Genomic DNA, 16,780 nt, shown 5'->3' on the forward strand with positions numbered 1-16,780 from the left:
TTGCATAGATTTGTTGCTTTGTGAAGGTTGGATTGCAAGATAGGTACGGCATATGTCTCGTCCCGTTAATTAAAAAAATTCGACAGGATTGTTTAGGATTCAGATTTTTTAAGATGACCGATGTCTTACATTTGGTATTTATTTATGCCAAGCAAGTCTAGGTTTGATCTCTTTCCGGTACTAATCTTACGTATATCATGTGTGCAAACGGATTAAATCAGCGAATCTTTGTATTTGTCTTAACTTCAAAGTCTTCAAACCAAACGAGCAGTTACAACAAACTAAAAATACAAACGTAAAGAATAGCTTCATGACTTCTCCGAGGAAGCCGAAGTTGGTGAGAGGGTGCGCGTGGATCTCGCAGATGGCGCGCAGGAGGCACTCCCGGCCTTCCATTCCAAAGTTCGTGAACATGTCCTCTGCGATGCTGTACATTATGGCTCTGAAATGTCAACGCATTATGTTAGTGCTGGACGAGAAAAAATCTAGTAGGTAATCGGTTGAGGCATTTTATGGTTCGTGGTCGATGGGCACAAATAATCATATGAGTTCTTTTTTGACTCTCAAGAATGAGTCATCTCAAAAATTAATAAGAATACCTAATTAGGAGGACAACGATATGTAGCATTACTAGCCCTACATTCCCTTTAACATACGGTATTTCAACACGAATAGGATACCTACCTATGTAAAAATGTTTGCCAGCGCAATGTTTGGTAAAAAAAAAATTAATTTACTTTTTACGGAAATGATTAATTAATTTTACAAATGTAAGTACGTACTTAACAACTTTGTAAAGATTATGTCACATAAACTCCACATAAGCCAAAGTGGTACTAATTGTTCGAAATAAGTCAGAAAACCAGACACTGAATTTGCGTAACAGTTTTCGAATCGCGAAATGTTTCAAACATTTGTGACCGCTAGATTCCCTTTCGTGCTTAGAATGCCTGATGTCTTCCTTAACTAAAGGTGAAAGTAATGGCCAATAACTAAGCACTTGTATCCAATCAGTAGGACGTGACGTGACAACAGGACTATAGAGGCTCCTTTGGTCAAGTGTATCGGGATTTTTTTTTGTAATTGCGTTCCCTTTCTTGTGAGATTGTTTATTAATAATTTATGGCGCATATGCCTTATTTGGTGAGATTCATGTGAGGATATTTTATGTTTCGAGACATGAATTTAATTTGAAGAATTAAAGACGTGCGATACAGCCTCACCTTTAAAATGTATTCCTAAGAAAACGTTTTGTCTCTCGTCCTTCTCTTGTCTCTTTCACCTTTACCTTACCGGATTCACCTAAATGTGACGTTCGTATCGTATACTTATTAGTTCTACATAACATAAATCAAGTCTTACCTCTCTCCTCCATGCATTCGATCCAATATTGCCGTTTCCACCTCCGGGGGCACATCCTGCCGCCCTCTTCCCCCGTCTTCTCTCTAGATACTGCATACTGCCTCACATATTGCGCCATCATTGATGCTGCAGCTCTCCCGATTGACGGAGAGTCATATTTTATCAAGATACTTGTAGTAGACATAGTCAAGTCTTACCTCTCTCCTCCATGCAATCGGTCTAATATCACCGTCTCCACCTCCGGAGGCACATCTGCTGCTCTTTTCCCCCTTCTCTTCTCCAAGTACTGCCCCACATATTGCGCCATCATTGATGCTGCAGCGCTCCCCATGGACCGAGCTAGGACCGGCGGCAGCGTGCCGTAGGGATTCTCGTTGTCCGTGAGACCCAATTTGTCGAAATCAACTGCGGAAAAGGTTTTTAGTTAGATAAATTGTTTACATGTAAACTGCCGCTATTATGTTACATAATGTTTAAAACAAATACATGCAAACAGTTATGTTACTAAGTTCCACAGAAAAAAACGTGAATAGATTTAAATTTTAAAAATATTTAAAAAGCGCTTAAAACTTAAAATAATTCGTTTATAAACCGCCGAATTTGCAGAGAATAAATATAAAATAAATTCATAAAATAATGCAATTTTACGAAAAACATGTTAAAATAAGTAGTAGTTTTGTATTTCGTTTTTACGTACAATAATACTCAGTAAGTATTTGGCAAATACGTACCAAATATGAAAACACAAATAAATTAGCATAGCAAGCAGTGGGTCGATTCTAATTTCATATTTTTTATGGTTTTGATCTTGTTTTGATACGCCTCTGACGATCGTCTTGGTGTGTGGTGCGCACCTTATGTACGACTTTAATTGCATTTCGCATGCACCAATTACCGTGAGCGATTTTCAAAGTCGTATCAAAACAATATCATACCGTAATAAATTGTTAAATCAGTATCGGTCTATATCTATATAATCTATAAAACGGTTTAGTCAACTGCCTACAACAATTTCTACATATTAACGACAACACAACGATACTTCTACAAACTATTAATTAACTTAAACTTACATCTGCTACTAAATTTAACAATAAAATTACTAATCTAAATCTAAAATGTATTATATCTAGTCTATAATAACTAGTCCAAGTTCATCTTAATATTGTAATTACAAAAGCGTTACAGTTACTTACCAAACTACCGACTGATGCTACATCTACTACTCTACTATTAACGTCTACTTCTCTACTTATAAAACTTATTATAGGTACTGACTCTTAAACTCCACCTCGTACTTTAGTGTACCTGCGAATCGTGAACAAGGGTGATAACTCGACTTTTATTACCTTTTCATAAATGCTAACCGTGATAATGGTCGCGTTAATGTTGTTACTGCTGTTATAACATCTGTCCGTAACACATTAGGATAATAGTCTACAAGATAAAACAGAAACTACACAAAAATACCTGTAAAAGACGTACTCGTACAATACAACTAAAAAAGTGATGCCATCAACATCTTATGTATCCCATAATTTTTCATTTTTAGAGTTCCGTACCAAAAAGGTACAAAAGGAACCCTTATGGTGCGACGTGCGACTCTGTCCGTCCGTCTGTCTGTCACATTGCTAAATGTCTCGAGAACTAATTACGCTATCGATTTGAAATTTGGAATACTCATGAGCGCTAACTCAAACACATTGAAAGTGTAATTTTTTAATATTTTTAGAGGTCCGTACCTCAAAAGGAAAATACGGAACCCTTATAGGATCACTCGTGCGTCTGTCTGTCTGTCTGTCCGTCTGTTACAGCCTATTTTCTCCAAAACTACTGGACCCATTTAGTTGAAATTTGATACACCTATCTAACTTTGTAACCCAAAGACGGACATGTAACGTAAACAAATGAATTTTAAACATGGGGGCCACTTTTGGGAGGTAAATGAGAAAATTAAAAAATAAAGTTTTTCAAACTATATCGTGTTACATATCAAATGAATATTTTGAGAATCTCAAATATATTTTTTTTGTAATTTTAAAATAAAAAGTTTAGTAATTCCCCCCTTTATCTCCGAAACTATAGTCTAAAATTCTGAAAAATATACAAAATAGTTCTTTACCTATAGATGACAGGAAAACCTATTAAAAATGTGCAGTCAAGCGTGAGTCAGACTTAATTACTTAGTTTTTGATGCGACCCTACGGGTTTTTGAAGACTCACGTTTCACATAAAAATACATTGTTAAAAATTGTGTAATGTACGGAACCCTTGGAACGCCATTTGCCGATAGATGGGGCTATACACAATTACGCTTATTACTTATGATTCTGGTCAAAAGTTCTTTCGTACACATAAGAAAATTTAAAGTTTGTACGGAACCCTCGGTGCGCGAGTTAAACGAACTCGCACTTTGCCGGTTTTTTCTTTTACAATTCGTTTAATCATTTCTAATTCCTTGGCACGGCCTAGCCTATGCCGGAGCCGTCTGACTAATTAATGTGAGGGTCAATGTAAGAGGTGTTATTTTATTAGATTCGTCTTCGTGTGGATGACATGCGGTGAGGTTAATAAATTGTATTAAAATTAAACATATTAACGGGTCACTCACGTATTTTAACTCGAAAACGCGAAAACGAGGGTAGTTTCTCAAAATATGCGTAATTAATCATCTACAACCATAAAATAATAAGAAGATAACTTACTTGTAAAAGGAAAATTAATTGAGACGTTAGACAAAAACCCCTTCGGCGGATGCCTTACAAACGGCATCGACAAAGAAGGCGTTATCGTCATGGTCGTGCCAGGAGGCAATGCCAGCCGGCCATCGTTGGTGATCCAGAGTATCCTCTTCTGCCGGGAGTGGGGGATGTTCTCCTTGGCCTGGCCTTCGTGAGGAGACGCCATTGGTAGCAATGCGGCCAGAACTATGCTGAGAATGACGCGTGGTATCGTTGAGTCCATTGCGAAACTGTAAAAAATTAGATAAACTACTTAAACCCTGCCAAATAAGTAAATGTTTGTTGTAATTAGGACTTTGTGTTCGTGAATGGGCGCAATTAAGTTAGAATCTCGCGCGCCATGTTTCGAACTGTTACGAAGATGCATGACTAAAGCGCCATCTGTAGCAAAATCCCCACAGAGACTAAACGGAATGAAATATGTCTAGAATAATTCGAGCAATACTAGTAGCTTAGCAACAGGGGGGGGGGAGGTACCTTTTCTCAGCAACTGACTGTACATTACGTAAGTAACCCATTTTTAGTTAAAACAGCCTCAATTTATGAAATAACTTAAAAATTACAACTAAAAATTTACACAAACAAACCGCTCCCCGCCGCCGTCCCCGGTGCGAAGGTGCCCATGATGCTCGCAGCATTTCTACGCTGGATTACCATGGACCAGCCTTTGCATTAGGAATTGACTAGAAACGACTCGGAGCGGGGCCCTCTCCCTTCGTTTATGAAAATTGAAAACATTTTTATTTTACTGGGGTATATTACCTACATGATTTTTACGATAGTGCTCCTAGTGAGTATTATATTATTTGCGATAGTGGCACGCCTTTTCCACCATAGAGGTAGTAATTAAATGTCAATGGATTTGCGTTATATACGAAATACGAAACTGTCAGTGTCAGGACTGTCAGACGTCACTTTTGTACACGTTTGTAAATACACTGAGTACATGAAACAAATTTATAATTAGTATAACTTATTGCTTAAACAATAAACATACACTTTAAAATGAATATTGCAGAATGCAATCATATAAGAATAAGAGATGGCAATAATTATAGAATGAACGTGGAGCGAACAATAAAACAGTTAGAAGACCTTTACCAGATAGATTTCCGAACTTTACCCCAATGGCAAAAACTTGTACAACGAATGCATCTTGCAATTACAGACTGCAAGAGAAAAATACAAGATTCAAAACGTCGCAAAGCCACTATCATCGACAAACTATGCATGGAATCATGTAGGCCGTCACCCTTTGACCTTACGAACGAATTGGCTAGGACTTCTAAGATATGGAAAGCAATGGAAGCCAATTTGAAGATGAAAAAAGAATTTATTTTGAATTTAACAGAATCGGTTCATAGCAGTTTACATGATGAAACTGGCTATGGTGAAATACTGGGTGAAGAAAGTTTAGGACACCCAAATACCGAAGTTATTGCATTCCAGGACACAACTATAGGGAAAGATGAACCTGGTACAAGTTCAAACTCACACTTACCTGCTCATATCTGCATAAATCCGCACACACGTATATCATCGTTAAAGTCTGATCAAAGTTCTTTAAGCCTTGCAGATTCAAGTCCAGCAGTAATGCCTATAAATTGTGTGAAGCCTGATGAATGGTCAGTTTTACCCCAAAGCACAAATATAATTAGCGTTCCAAATACGATCACTATTGAAAACCTGTCTCTAAACGAACAAACCATATCGTTTTCATTGATTACCTTCAGTAGTGAATACCCGTATTTAAATCTGCGGTTCAAGGGATTAACTGATAACACGGCATTTAGACGAGCAAAAATTCTTCCATGTACTCCGGTAAAATTATTTCCAGGTTTAGCAGTAAATTTTAAGTTTGTTTTTAAACTTAAACCGAATCCAGAAGATTTTGCGGTTAATTTATTTTTTAAAGTAGGCCAAAAAGTTTTGGCCGAAGCTCCTGTGGAAGGATTTAGCTTGCCAGTAGTCGGTGCTTTTTTTATAAAACCTGAGGCCATACATGTTACCGAAGTAATAAATATACCACCTACGTACTTTTGGCACATCAATGCAAACTGTGGTTTTCCCTTTAGTGATGTTACTATAAAAGTGCCTGATAAACATTGCTACAACTTGTATATAACCAAACGGAATTTGAATCTGGTTCAAGAATTAGAACATGATATTTTGTCAATTGAGCCCATGACTCTCAGCTCGACAACAATAGCTCAAAGAGATCTTGACCAAGAAGTTATAGCTCAGAGTAAAACATTCGTCTCCTCGAATGAATGCCAGGAAGAAACCGAATCAGCTTTAATTTCAAACTTTATTACTTTAATAATAAATGATGCCATTGAACGGGCATTAGATGTTTTTGTTTTCGAAAAAATATATTTACCTTTGGAGCCTTTTGCAAAACAAGCTATTAAAGTATACCAAACAAAAGTCGAACACATAGGTTTCCATCAAAGTCTTTATGAGTTCAAATTCACGGACCCTGAGACGGAAGAAACTGTTTTGCACAAAACAGTGAAAGTTTTCGGTGAAGTTTTACCGAGTCCTGTACAAATTGAACCTGGTTTACTTGATATGACTGTGTCACCTATCGTTCAGGGACGTTGTGTAGATCGCTTTACAATCATAAACAGTAACAAAAGATTTCCGGTAACGATTAAAATTAAACTTACATCAAAAATTAAACAGCTGATTAGTATAACTCCCATGGAAACTTCAATACCTATTGACACGCATGTCAGTTTTGTAGTGGGTTTCTGTTCTAGAGATCTAAATAAAAATATAAAAGAAGATTTTGTACATCTGACAATTAAAATTATTGTGATCGGAGATAAGTCGGTGTATCGTAATGTGCCACCAATATATTATGAGATTTTAGCACCTTGTTCATCAGAATTTGTGAAATTGTACAAATTTTGTGATTAATATTTTGTATATCTATTTACTTTGATGCACCTATTATGTTATTTGTATTTTCACGTTAACATCACAGGCTTGTATGCTACCTATGATTTTAATAATTAAAATAATTATATTTTATAACATAAGTATCTTCTATTTTAATTCAATTTTCGATAATTCCACTGTAATGTTTTTTTAATTGTGGTTGGTTCTATAAGTTTTGATATACATATTTGACATATTTTGAGTTGATTTTGAAAATCCTATTTTCATATTTTACGAGTTCATATATGGCTGATTGTGACAACGACTCGTACAGTCAGCATCAAATAGATAGAGTTAGATCAAGCTAAGTTAGCAGCGCCCAGACTGTTCTGGGCTATCAAGATCTCGAATTGCACAGGCAAGTGTTATTTTAAATTTCAAACTTCTATAAAATTCTGATTTAAACTTTCACGATTTTTACTCATTATTATTCACAACGATTCTCTTTAATTTTACCAAATTATGACGTTTAAATAACATTTGCACAGTTTGGGCTATTAAAATCGCTGCCAACTTAGCATGGTCTGACTAGTGACGGCCAAATATAACACACCTTTGTTTCAATATAATTAAGGATGTATACCGATATATTAGGCTACTTTGACCGTCACTATCTTTTTGATGCTGATTGTACAATGCCACAGTCATTGAACCAGTCTGAACTAGTTTACAGCCACAATCGGTAATAAATCTAAAATTGACATGAATCATGCACATTGTAGCCTTAATACAGTCGTTAAATTCTGCAAAATAAACACCATTCCTCGATTTGACCGGATTATCTCAATATTCTTTTTGGTTGAACCTTTGTATTATCTGACTTCTTCTAATAAGGCCCTGTATTGTGTACAAGAGTACTTGTTAGGGTTCATCCATTAATTACGTCACACGAGTTTCGTGGTTTTTGACCCCTCTCCCCCTCCTTGTCACACTTGGTCACATTTCATTGGCAAACCCCTCCCCCCTCTGATGTGACGTCACATTTTGCAATGAAATCGGCAAATGGGTTTGTGGGTTTGGCTATTATAAATATTTAATATTTTGTAATTTTATAACCCAAAATTATGAAAGATTATTTATTAGGAAAGAAAATTAAAGGTTTAAAAACGATTATCGTTCCAAAGACTTGTTATTAAACTGTACAGCGAATAAAATAATTTAAATAAGTTAATGTGACGTCACAAAGTTTGTGACTCCCCCCCACCCCCTTGTCACAACATGCCACATTTTCGTCAAAATTAAATGGAGGACTCTATTTTATTACCGGTGGGCTGCCTTTCAACCCATATCAATTACCAGTAGGGCGTTTTTTACCCCTGGAAAACAAACGCACGCGAAACAAGAAACTTAGTGCCTTAAAGACCTCGCATTGTACATAATTTAAGGCGTATACGTACCTATCCGCATTTACGTATATTTAACGCGGTGGTCAATGGTTCATTTCAAGATTTTGTTCGCGGTTCGTCACAGCCCGACCGTGCTGAATAATACATTTCTCTTTTAAGAAAAGGCCGTATTTACACAAGATTTTAATAAAACATACGCCATTATTTTCACTAAAGGTTATGATTTCCCGGCGTCCGCTGCAGGCTTTCCTCCGTTACAATGAGTTGGGTATTGTCTCGGCAACAATCAGTAAGCCGTCACGAATATCAACTTCGTAAAATGTGATTATTTATATAGGCTAATAGCCTTGTTGACGACTCAAGAGCCATATATGCCTAGCTACGCTAATAAGACCAAACATTACCTACATATGAAAACCTAGACACTAATGAACTTCTTAAGCTATTTTAAGTATTTCGTGGTAGATACCCTCCGATTATAGTAGCGGCGCCCCCTACGCAGAGTTTCACGTAATATTCCCTCGTCAAGTGATTATCGATACTGCATATATGTTACTTTAGCTTAAGAAAATGTTTGCAACACCCTTCTGGGGTCCATGTGATACTTATATACTCTGTATTTTTTTGTAACAACTTTTTACCATGGTGCAATAAACGATATTATGATTATGACTCGATAACTCAGATCCGATTATTTCCACAATGATTGACATTCATTCCGGACAATCACTTTCACGAAGAATTTGAATTTGAGGATAAAGGTTTTGGCGAATTCGGATTGGAAAAGTTGGCACGAGATTTGAATTCGGGTGTAATTGAGTTTTGAAACTTATTGGATCTTATCCAACTTAATCCTGCCGTGGGATGTTTGTCATTTAGAAAGTCTGTTTTTGGAAATTAAGGTAAATGATTTAATCTTTGTCCGCAAAATGAACATTACGTGCTATGTTTAACATAAAATATACCAAATATGTTTCATTTAACAAAGCCAGTTCATAAAGTGCAGATTATGCACAATTAATAATCATACCATACTTATTTCTGCGCCAACCGGAGATTAATTACTTACCTTAATTAATTAAATTTAACATCGTTAAATTGTGACCTATTGATATAATTGCTTTATTTTAAGTCTTAACAACGGATAAGAAAGATTCATTAAGAAATTAATTCCGTCTGAATTTAATAAAATTATTGTGTACTTATAATATAAATACATAGCTTACAGCCTTACAGCTTACGCCAACCCACTAACATGCATGTAGGTAACAATTTTTTTAAATAATTAAAAGCGGATTTTGATAATGCGATAAAATAATCATTTAACTTATAACACTAATTTCAGGTCTTATCTATTCCCATAGACCCCACATCCTCCTATAAAGGGTTACACGTATTTTGTGGCACTGGGCACTAGATTTTGTTCACGCAACTTTAAGAGCTAAGTTAACTGATTACCAATTTATGGATATTATCTCGTTGCAACAAGGTATACAAACGGTCAGTTAACTGTGATCCATCTTTTTTCTCATTACGAATCTGTCATTAGACTCATTAGCTACCGGTTTCATTAAACGGGCCGGCGATGAGTTTAGTCGCCAGTTAACCTCGTGGGACCCGTCCGACGGCTTGTGCTGACCTAAAGGCACTGGATTCTAGACCGTAGATTAAACTGATAGTAGTGTCATTTCAGTTTTGCAATCTATTCTATTACAATATTCAGTACATTTCATTCATTTTTTTTTTCGTTTTTAGGGTTCCGTACCCAAAGGGTAAAAACGGGACCCCATTACTAAGACTCCGCTGTCGGTCTGTCTGTCTTATCTGTCTGTCCATCTGTCACCAGGCTGTATCTCATGAACCGTGATAGCTAGACAGTTGAAATTTTCACAGATGATGTATTTTTGTTGCCGCTATAACAACAAATACTAAAAACAGAATGGGGCTCCCATACAACACGTGATTTTTTTGCCGTTTTTTGCGTAATGGTACCGAACCCTTCGTGCGCGAGTCCGACACGCACTTGGCCGGTTTTTTTGAAATATTTTGATCTAGTTAAACTCTTACTACTCTTAACTTAGTATAGGTAGTTAAGTAGACTGCTTAAGATATCTTAGAAAATCTAACTATAGACCTTTTTAATCTTGTTATAACGAATATTTTACGAATGGTTTGATATCTGCGTTGTTGATATTATAGGTATACCTATTATTTATGTATCGAAGCACATGAAATATACGTACACAATAAGCTTATTATTTTACCAAATTTATCATCATCTATTCTATTCGGATGTTTCCGATTTTAAAGGCTCGTAAAAAATAGGTAAATAGAATATGTAGGTCAAAGATATATAATGTAACTCCATATTTAAGTAGTCTAAGAAAAAAACGTGCCTCGGAAAGTCAAGAAAAATGAATGCTCGAATAGATGGCGCCATACCTTTGGCCTATACTCGTGTAGATGGTCACCGTTTGATATTTAATAATTTTAAAACATATCAGTGAAAGAACATGGGTCTAAGTCATATGGCGTTCTAAAAAAAAACAGCATGTAAGTAAAACTTCTTTGATGATGACGTTTATCGCTATGTTGGCACTTTGACGTATGTCCTATTGTGCGTGTGTCACTACTGAGCGTTACTTCCGTCAAAAAAAATATCTGAGCTACCCTCTAGTCGCGCCTAAAGAAGTTTTACTTCAAAAATCATTAATCCATAATTTTTAATATTTTTATACATTTTCATTTTTAGTTTTAATCTGTGTCCATATTAGATGGCAGTAAATTTACTGCGACTACAAAATTCACTATGACAATAACCCTCTATACATTATATTCTCTTTGATGTAGCTAAAGTAACGTAACGGACTGATATCTTCCACAACGGACTAGTCAACCACTAGACTATAGACCCCAAGCAATTCGCGAAAATTGTTTCGCACTGCCAAATCATTACGCATTTTGCTCAGCATTCGCAGGTTTGCGATGCGAATCGCAGCCATCCATCTCAGCTAAATGTGTTATTGTTTTAACCTGTGGTGTCTTTATAGGCCTGCAGTGGCGTTTATTACCTAGAATTGACGGCGGCTGGCGTGTGCCAGTTTGAGTTCGCAAATGTAATGTTTGTGCGTAAATTAAATTGGTTTTAGCTAGAGTTCTAGTTATATGTAATCTTTTTTCGTGCTAGGAATGTAAGAAAATGGTCAACTTAATATGGCTCTATCATCATTATTATTATTTCGCCTGAGTAATGGGTTAGTTCAGTTATTCCTCCAATAGGGTAAACGACACATGTTGAATTTTATAACTAAATCTAGTTATATAGATAGAAAATGAGCAATTTATCAGAATAAATTGGAAACTTAAAAAATATATGGGAATACTAAAAAAATATGACCAGTTTCTAAAAAAAACTTTGTTTAAGTTTCAAACAGGAAAAAATAACGGTACCATTCGATTCCTTACATTTTATTTAAAAAAAAATGTTATAGCAACAATATACATAAACGCAACATTTCACCGACAAAATCGGAATTTCCTTGTTTTTCAGACATCGAAACGGCTTCTAAGCAAAGTGACACAGTGAGGTCACGATGTGTTGCCATTTTGTTAGAGCGTTTCGTCAGAAAAGTGCGGGTGCCAGACTTTGACCATCATATGTGACTTATGTAATCCTCTTTAAGTCAATAATTAGGTCCCATACAGACATTTGATCCTCATAACAAACCTGATCGACTGATATCATTAAAAAAATGTTAACTACCCAATTGCTCTTAGTACTCAAATTACTAGAGTATTTACCTAGACGGGTAGCTACCACCTAATGTCACATCATCGACTCAGAATTAATTTTGTTTTTCCTGTTGTTATTTTTGTCTTGTAACCTGTTTGTTCTGTGTTTTAACCTCGTATACAACATTTAAAGACACCGGAACTTGATGCAGCATAAAAAGTAATGATCCACCGTATCTATGGGATCGAAACATTTACTAAAAAGCTAAGTAATTCCCTGTTATCTAACACCGCCGTACGGGTGGTCACCAAGCACGTACCACAAATGAACACTACTCTGCGTACGACGCATGTCAAGTGGCTTCAGCTCCGTGCCTAATGCTTTACGTGGAATGCCTTAAAGTTCAGTGTTTCACGTGTCGCGTTAATTTTTAAATAGGTGTTAGAAGTAAGGAAGGAATAAATAACTCAGGATGTAGCATTTTAAACGAATCTTTCCGGCTGTGTTGTTATTGACGAATGATATTTACATTTACATACTGCCTTGGTGAATCTGATTCACCTTTGTGATACCAATTACGATGTCCACACTGTTAACTGTCATTTCATAAATCTTATAGGAAACGCTATACTACTTATCAATCATTGGCATCGACAGGTAAGCTACCGAATGATTGACAGGTAGGTACTACCTTTTATAATAGATGGTCGACTCCACGTATTACGAGATGCATAGAATCTAATACAGTCGTCATGTTATTAACCTCTTGTATGTGTATGATAAGGATCCTGACAGAATTTTTAGTTATCTTTTTGCAGTTTTTTCGAGAACAAGTTTTTCTGCTCTATCGAGGTTTGAACCCACGATTTTTGACCACCGCGCACATTGGTATGAAAAGTTAAGCGTACCTAATTAAAACTAATTGAAAGTAAATATTCCCTGACAATAGGTACTTGTTACTTTATTTGTTTCCCACAGAACATAAACAATTTAACCTACACTCTGAGGTTTAATCGCAAAGGCTAGGACATTGATATTTGAGGCATTTGAGCACAAAAATAATTAATAAGTGTCTTTAAAACAGCTTATTCACTGGACAACCACCAACCCACGAAAAAAGACAACTGAAACTTTAATAAACCTACGTACCTACAAATATTTTGCAAAAACATTAACCCAAAAACATACTTAGAAAGCATAAGCATAAATAACGAGGTATAAAATGAGCAAGTGAAAAATAAATAGGTTCAAAAGGAGGACGAATACAGAAGAGGTTTATCGTGACACTTGGAACAGGCTGGACGGGTTGAGTGTAATCCTTGTATGACCATTTTATATGCGCGCGATTCACTTGCAGACGCAGATCGCTTTAGTACCGTACTAGATGGAGCATACGACGACACGTAGATAGATAGAGATTATAGATACGAGTAGAATATTATTTATTGACACACCTCAGTAGGTATAAGGTACAACTTAAGGAAAAACAATTGATTAATGAGACGCAGACAACAGGCGGTCTTATCGTTAAAGAGCGATCTCTTCCAGACAACCTTCGGGAGCTCACAAATAATACAAAAGGTAATCACGGTCTATATCCCGGTCAATATAAGTCTAGTGGACCTTTGGGAAGCGGAAACAAAAACAATTAATCAAAAAGAGTAGGCGGGTTTCCTAACTTGGTACATTCAGCAATTTGCAATACGTCCTTACTCCTGTAATGACGTGTTACAAATGTTAAAATATTTTTAGCCATTGTGTCCGTCACCAACTGCGCTGTGATGCTAATATGTGGTATACAAAGATATCAAATGCAACAGAAGGCGGCTCGTGGCGTAGTACTTTAAAAATTAACAACACAACGCGAAGTCTATTGGAAGTAGTCTATGTAGTCTATACTTAATGCGCATTAATGTTTAAATTTGTATAGGTGCGCACATCAATCCGTCGGGGAACTCTAGAATGTAGGTGCCATTAGGCTTAGCATTTCATTCATTAATATAAGGCACTTAGCTTCGGTGGAATGTATAGTCTTAATTTGACTCTTATGTATATACTTGTAACAACATAATCCAAGGGGTCACATCACTATAACTCGTACTTCCAAACGTTTGCGTTCATATTTGAATTTAAAAATTTCAAAACCTAACTAAGTAATAAGATACAACGTCAACGATGTAACGTCTGATGACGCTAGTCTCTTTTTGGCCTGGAATTTGGTCTGGCTATTTTTATTTTATGCTGGGACGCTAGAGGTCAAGTATTCTTTGACACCAGTTAATGTTATAATGTAAATTTAGTCTAGTCAGGGGTCACACACAAATTCAAACAGAAAATAGGCCTTTAAGTATATCCCTTAACTTTAGGTAAGTCCACAGGAGAGATGTGAACCTAATTGGTGTGAATGTAATGAACCCACTGAACAAACTTCGGGTTAACACAGCGCTTATTGGATAAAACCAAGTCCAATATGTAAAGTAGTTATAGTTAATATGAGTGGAAATAGGTATAGTGCTTCCAAACCATGCTGAAAATATTTCATTTGCATTTAACATACTTTATGGTCCTTCGAGCCGGATCTGAACTAGCGACCTGCTGATATATCTTTAAACGCACCGATAAAAGATTTGATAATATAGAATTATGTATATTTCCGTTTCTAACCTTTTGAGTTCCTAAACCAAATACTTTTTACATTTGTAGCAAGGAATAGGTAAATTTTTATGTTTAGGTATTTGCATTGCATTATGTATCTGTAAGTAAACGATTTCAGCTAAAGAAGTCTTGTGAGGGATGTTCAGTAACTTTAAACAAAATACGATATAGGTACTATTCCTGTCTCACATATTGACTAGTTATTGTTCTTAATAACGGTACTAAGACAATAAATAGCATTAATTGAACAACACACCAGATACCAGAGTTAATTGCAAGTAAAAAACTACTTACCCCGTTATATCAACAGGTTTATAGATTCATTTAATTGCAGATCCTTAGCTCACTTGGGCACAAAATGTACGGATATCACAGCCGGGTCATCCACAAATACACAAACACTTCAATTGTCTGACTGACGTCTTCATCAGCCAATAGTCCTTGCTTCAGTAATTTGTCCGTCCGATGCGTTATCGACAACGACTTTGTATTCACATACCGCCAAAACTCTCTACACTGATTGAGATGCAGCACGCGTCCATTGCGTTTCGTTTTGAAAGACAATAGAGCTCACCCCTGGGTGCAAGCATCGTACCTATAGCCCGGGTGGTATAAGTGCGCGAGCGCGTGGTCTGGTCGCGGTGTGCGTTAGCGCAGATACCGGTACGGAATGGAGGCTCGGCGGGCGTAATCGTTCGATGTCACCTCTCAGTTGGCCACTGGGTTAGCGGCGTTCCTTTTCCTGCTACACCTCTTAATAGGTAACATACTTGGAAGGTATACCTATACGCATCTGATGGTCGCATTGTTTAATTCCAATCTTTTAACTGAGCTGATTGTTTTTCATACAAAAAATAATTTTGAGGATTTTTCGACCTCCAGAAAATCAAGCCGCAAAAAATATTAATCATTAATCGTACGGTTTCTTCACTAATATTTTTATTTTGCAAATACGTAATCAAGGTTTATAAATACAGTTTCAAGATATTATTTCTTTCGTCATAGCAATGCAATAAAAGAAAGTTATAATAAATGAAGAAGACACTTATTTTATTACCCTTATTCTTTAGGTTACCCTGTCCCGTTTATATATTTAAATGTGCAGTCATTTTATTGAACGCCCGCGGCAATGTTTCCTTGCCAACAATAAATGCAGCACGTAATACGCAAAAGTATCATAAGATGCCGGATACTTTGACACTGATAATAAAACGTAAGACTTGTGTCTAGATTATACTAATTACAGATACAGTCCACGTAATAAAACGAAAGCGAAAACACTAAATAAAGCTACGAAGATACGTCACATCAATAAGAGGATTGTACGGCAGAACTGGGACGGAACAGTCGTGAGCCGGGGTTTCGCAAATGTGCCCAATAATTGGTACTGTAATAACCAGAAAGGCGGTTGTGGATGGGTCAGATATACACATGTGCCTTTATTCTGGTGAGGGTTTGAAAAACAATATAATAACAGAGTGGTAGCTGCAATTTACGGAAGTAACTGTGTCCGAAATTCCGAGTACATATTCCCATGCCGTTGGAGTAGAAAAAACAATCATATTGGTTTGATTTGAAACTATAAAATCAAATAGGTAACGTAAATGAAGGAACATAGCACTGGTCAGTTATTATCGATTCATTATAAATTAGCTTTAGCCGGAGGTATATACATACCATGCAGGTATTCGTTTAATTAAACGCGCAACGGCTCTTGATGATTATCGGCAATTAGGTGTGTTTAAACGGCCATCTGGTTTAATTTAATTTAAATCTCAAAATTTCGGCAGGAACTTATTTATTTTTAATTTTTTATTAATTCAAAAAATTTACACAGCATTACAGCGAACTAATACACTGATAAATTTATAATAGAAAGTATCTATACAACTAGGTACATGATACAGTCTAGAAAGGACAACAGAACAAATGTAAGAAAGAAAAACTAATACAAAACAGATGATTCCCGCTTATGCCAGAAGCTTTATTAGATGTATGTA

General features: G+C 36.2%; 2 protein-coding genes across 5 annotated transcripts in view; one reads left to right on the forward strand and one right to left on the reverse strand.

The window, feature by feature from the left end:
• LOC134749433 (uncharacterized) overlaps positions 1-16,780 on the reverse strand; it is a 44,953-nt gene that overhangs the window by 1,550 nt on the left and 26,623 nt on the right. For 2 of the 4 annotated variants that reach the window (XM_063684362.1, XM_063684363.1), the window contains exons 2-5: positions 4,068-4,333; positions 2,641-2,670; positions 1,560-1,767; positions 296-442 (exon numbers count right to left, since the gene is read on the reverse strand). In XM_063684362.1, the coding sequence (XP_063540432.1) occupies positions 296-442; positions 1,560-1,767; positions 2,641-2,670; positions 4,068-4,326 (644 nt within the window). In that variant the 5' untranslated portion in view covers positions 4,327-4,333. Of the gene's footprint in view, positions 1-295; positions 443-1,559; positions 1,768-2,640; positions 2,671-4,067; positions 4,334-15,074; positions 15,576-16,780 lie in introns of those variants that run through there. The other 2 variants (XM_063684361.1, XM_063684364.1) reach the window with 2 other exon arrangements.
• On the forward strand, positions 5,098-7,031 carry LOC134749656 (uncharacterized). Its single transcript, XM_063684671.1, has one exon. The coding sequence runs from the start codon at positions 5,109-5,111 to the stop codon at positions 7,023-7,025; it is 1,917 nt and encodes a 638-aa protein (XP_063540741.1). The 5' UTR covers positions 5,098-5,108; the 3' UTR covers positions 7,026-7,031.

This window comes from Cydia strobilella, chromosome 18, assembly GCF_947568885.1.
Source record: "Cydia strobilella chromosome 18, ilCydStro3.1, whole genome shotgun sequence".
In the NCBI taxonomy this organism is placed as follows: Eukaryota; Metazoa; Arthropoda; class Insecta; order Lepidoptera; family Tortricidae; genus Cydia; species Cydia strobilella.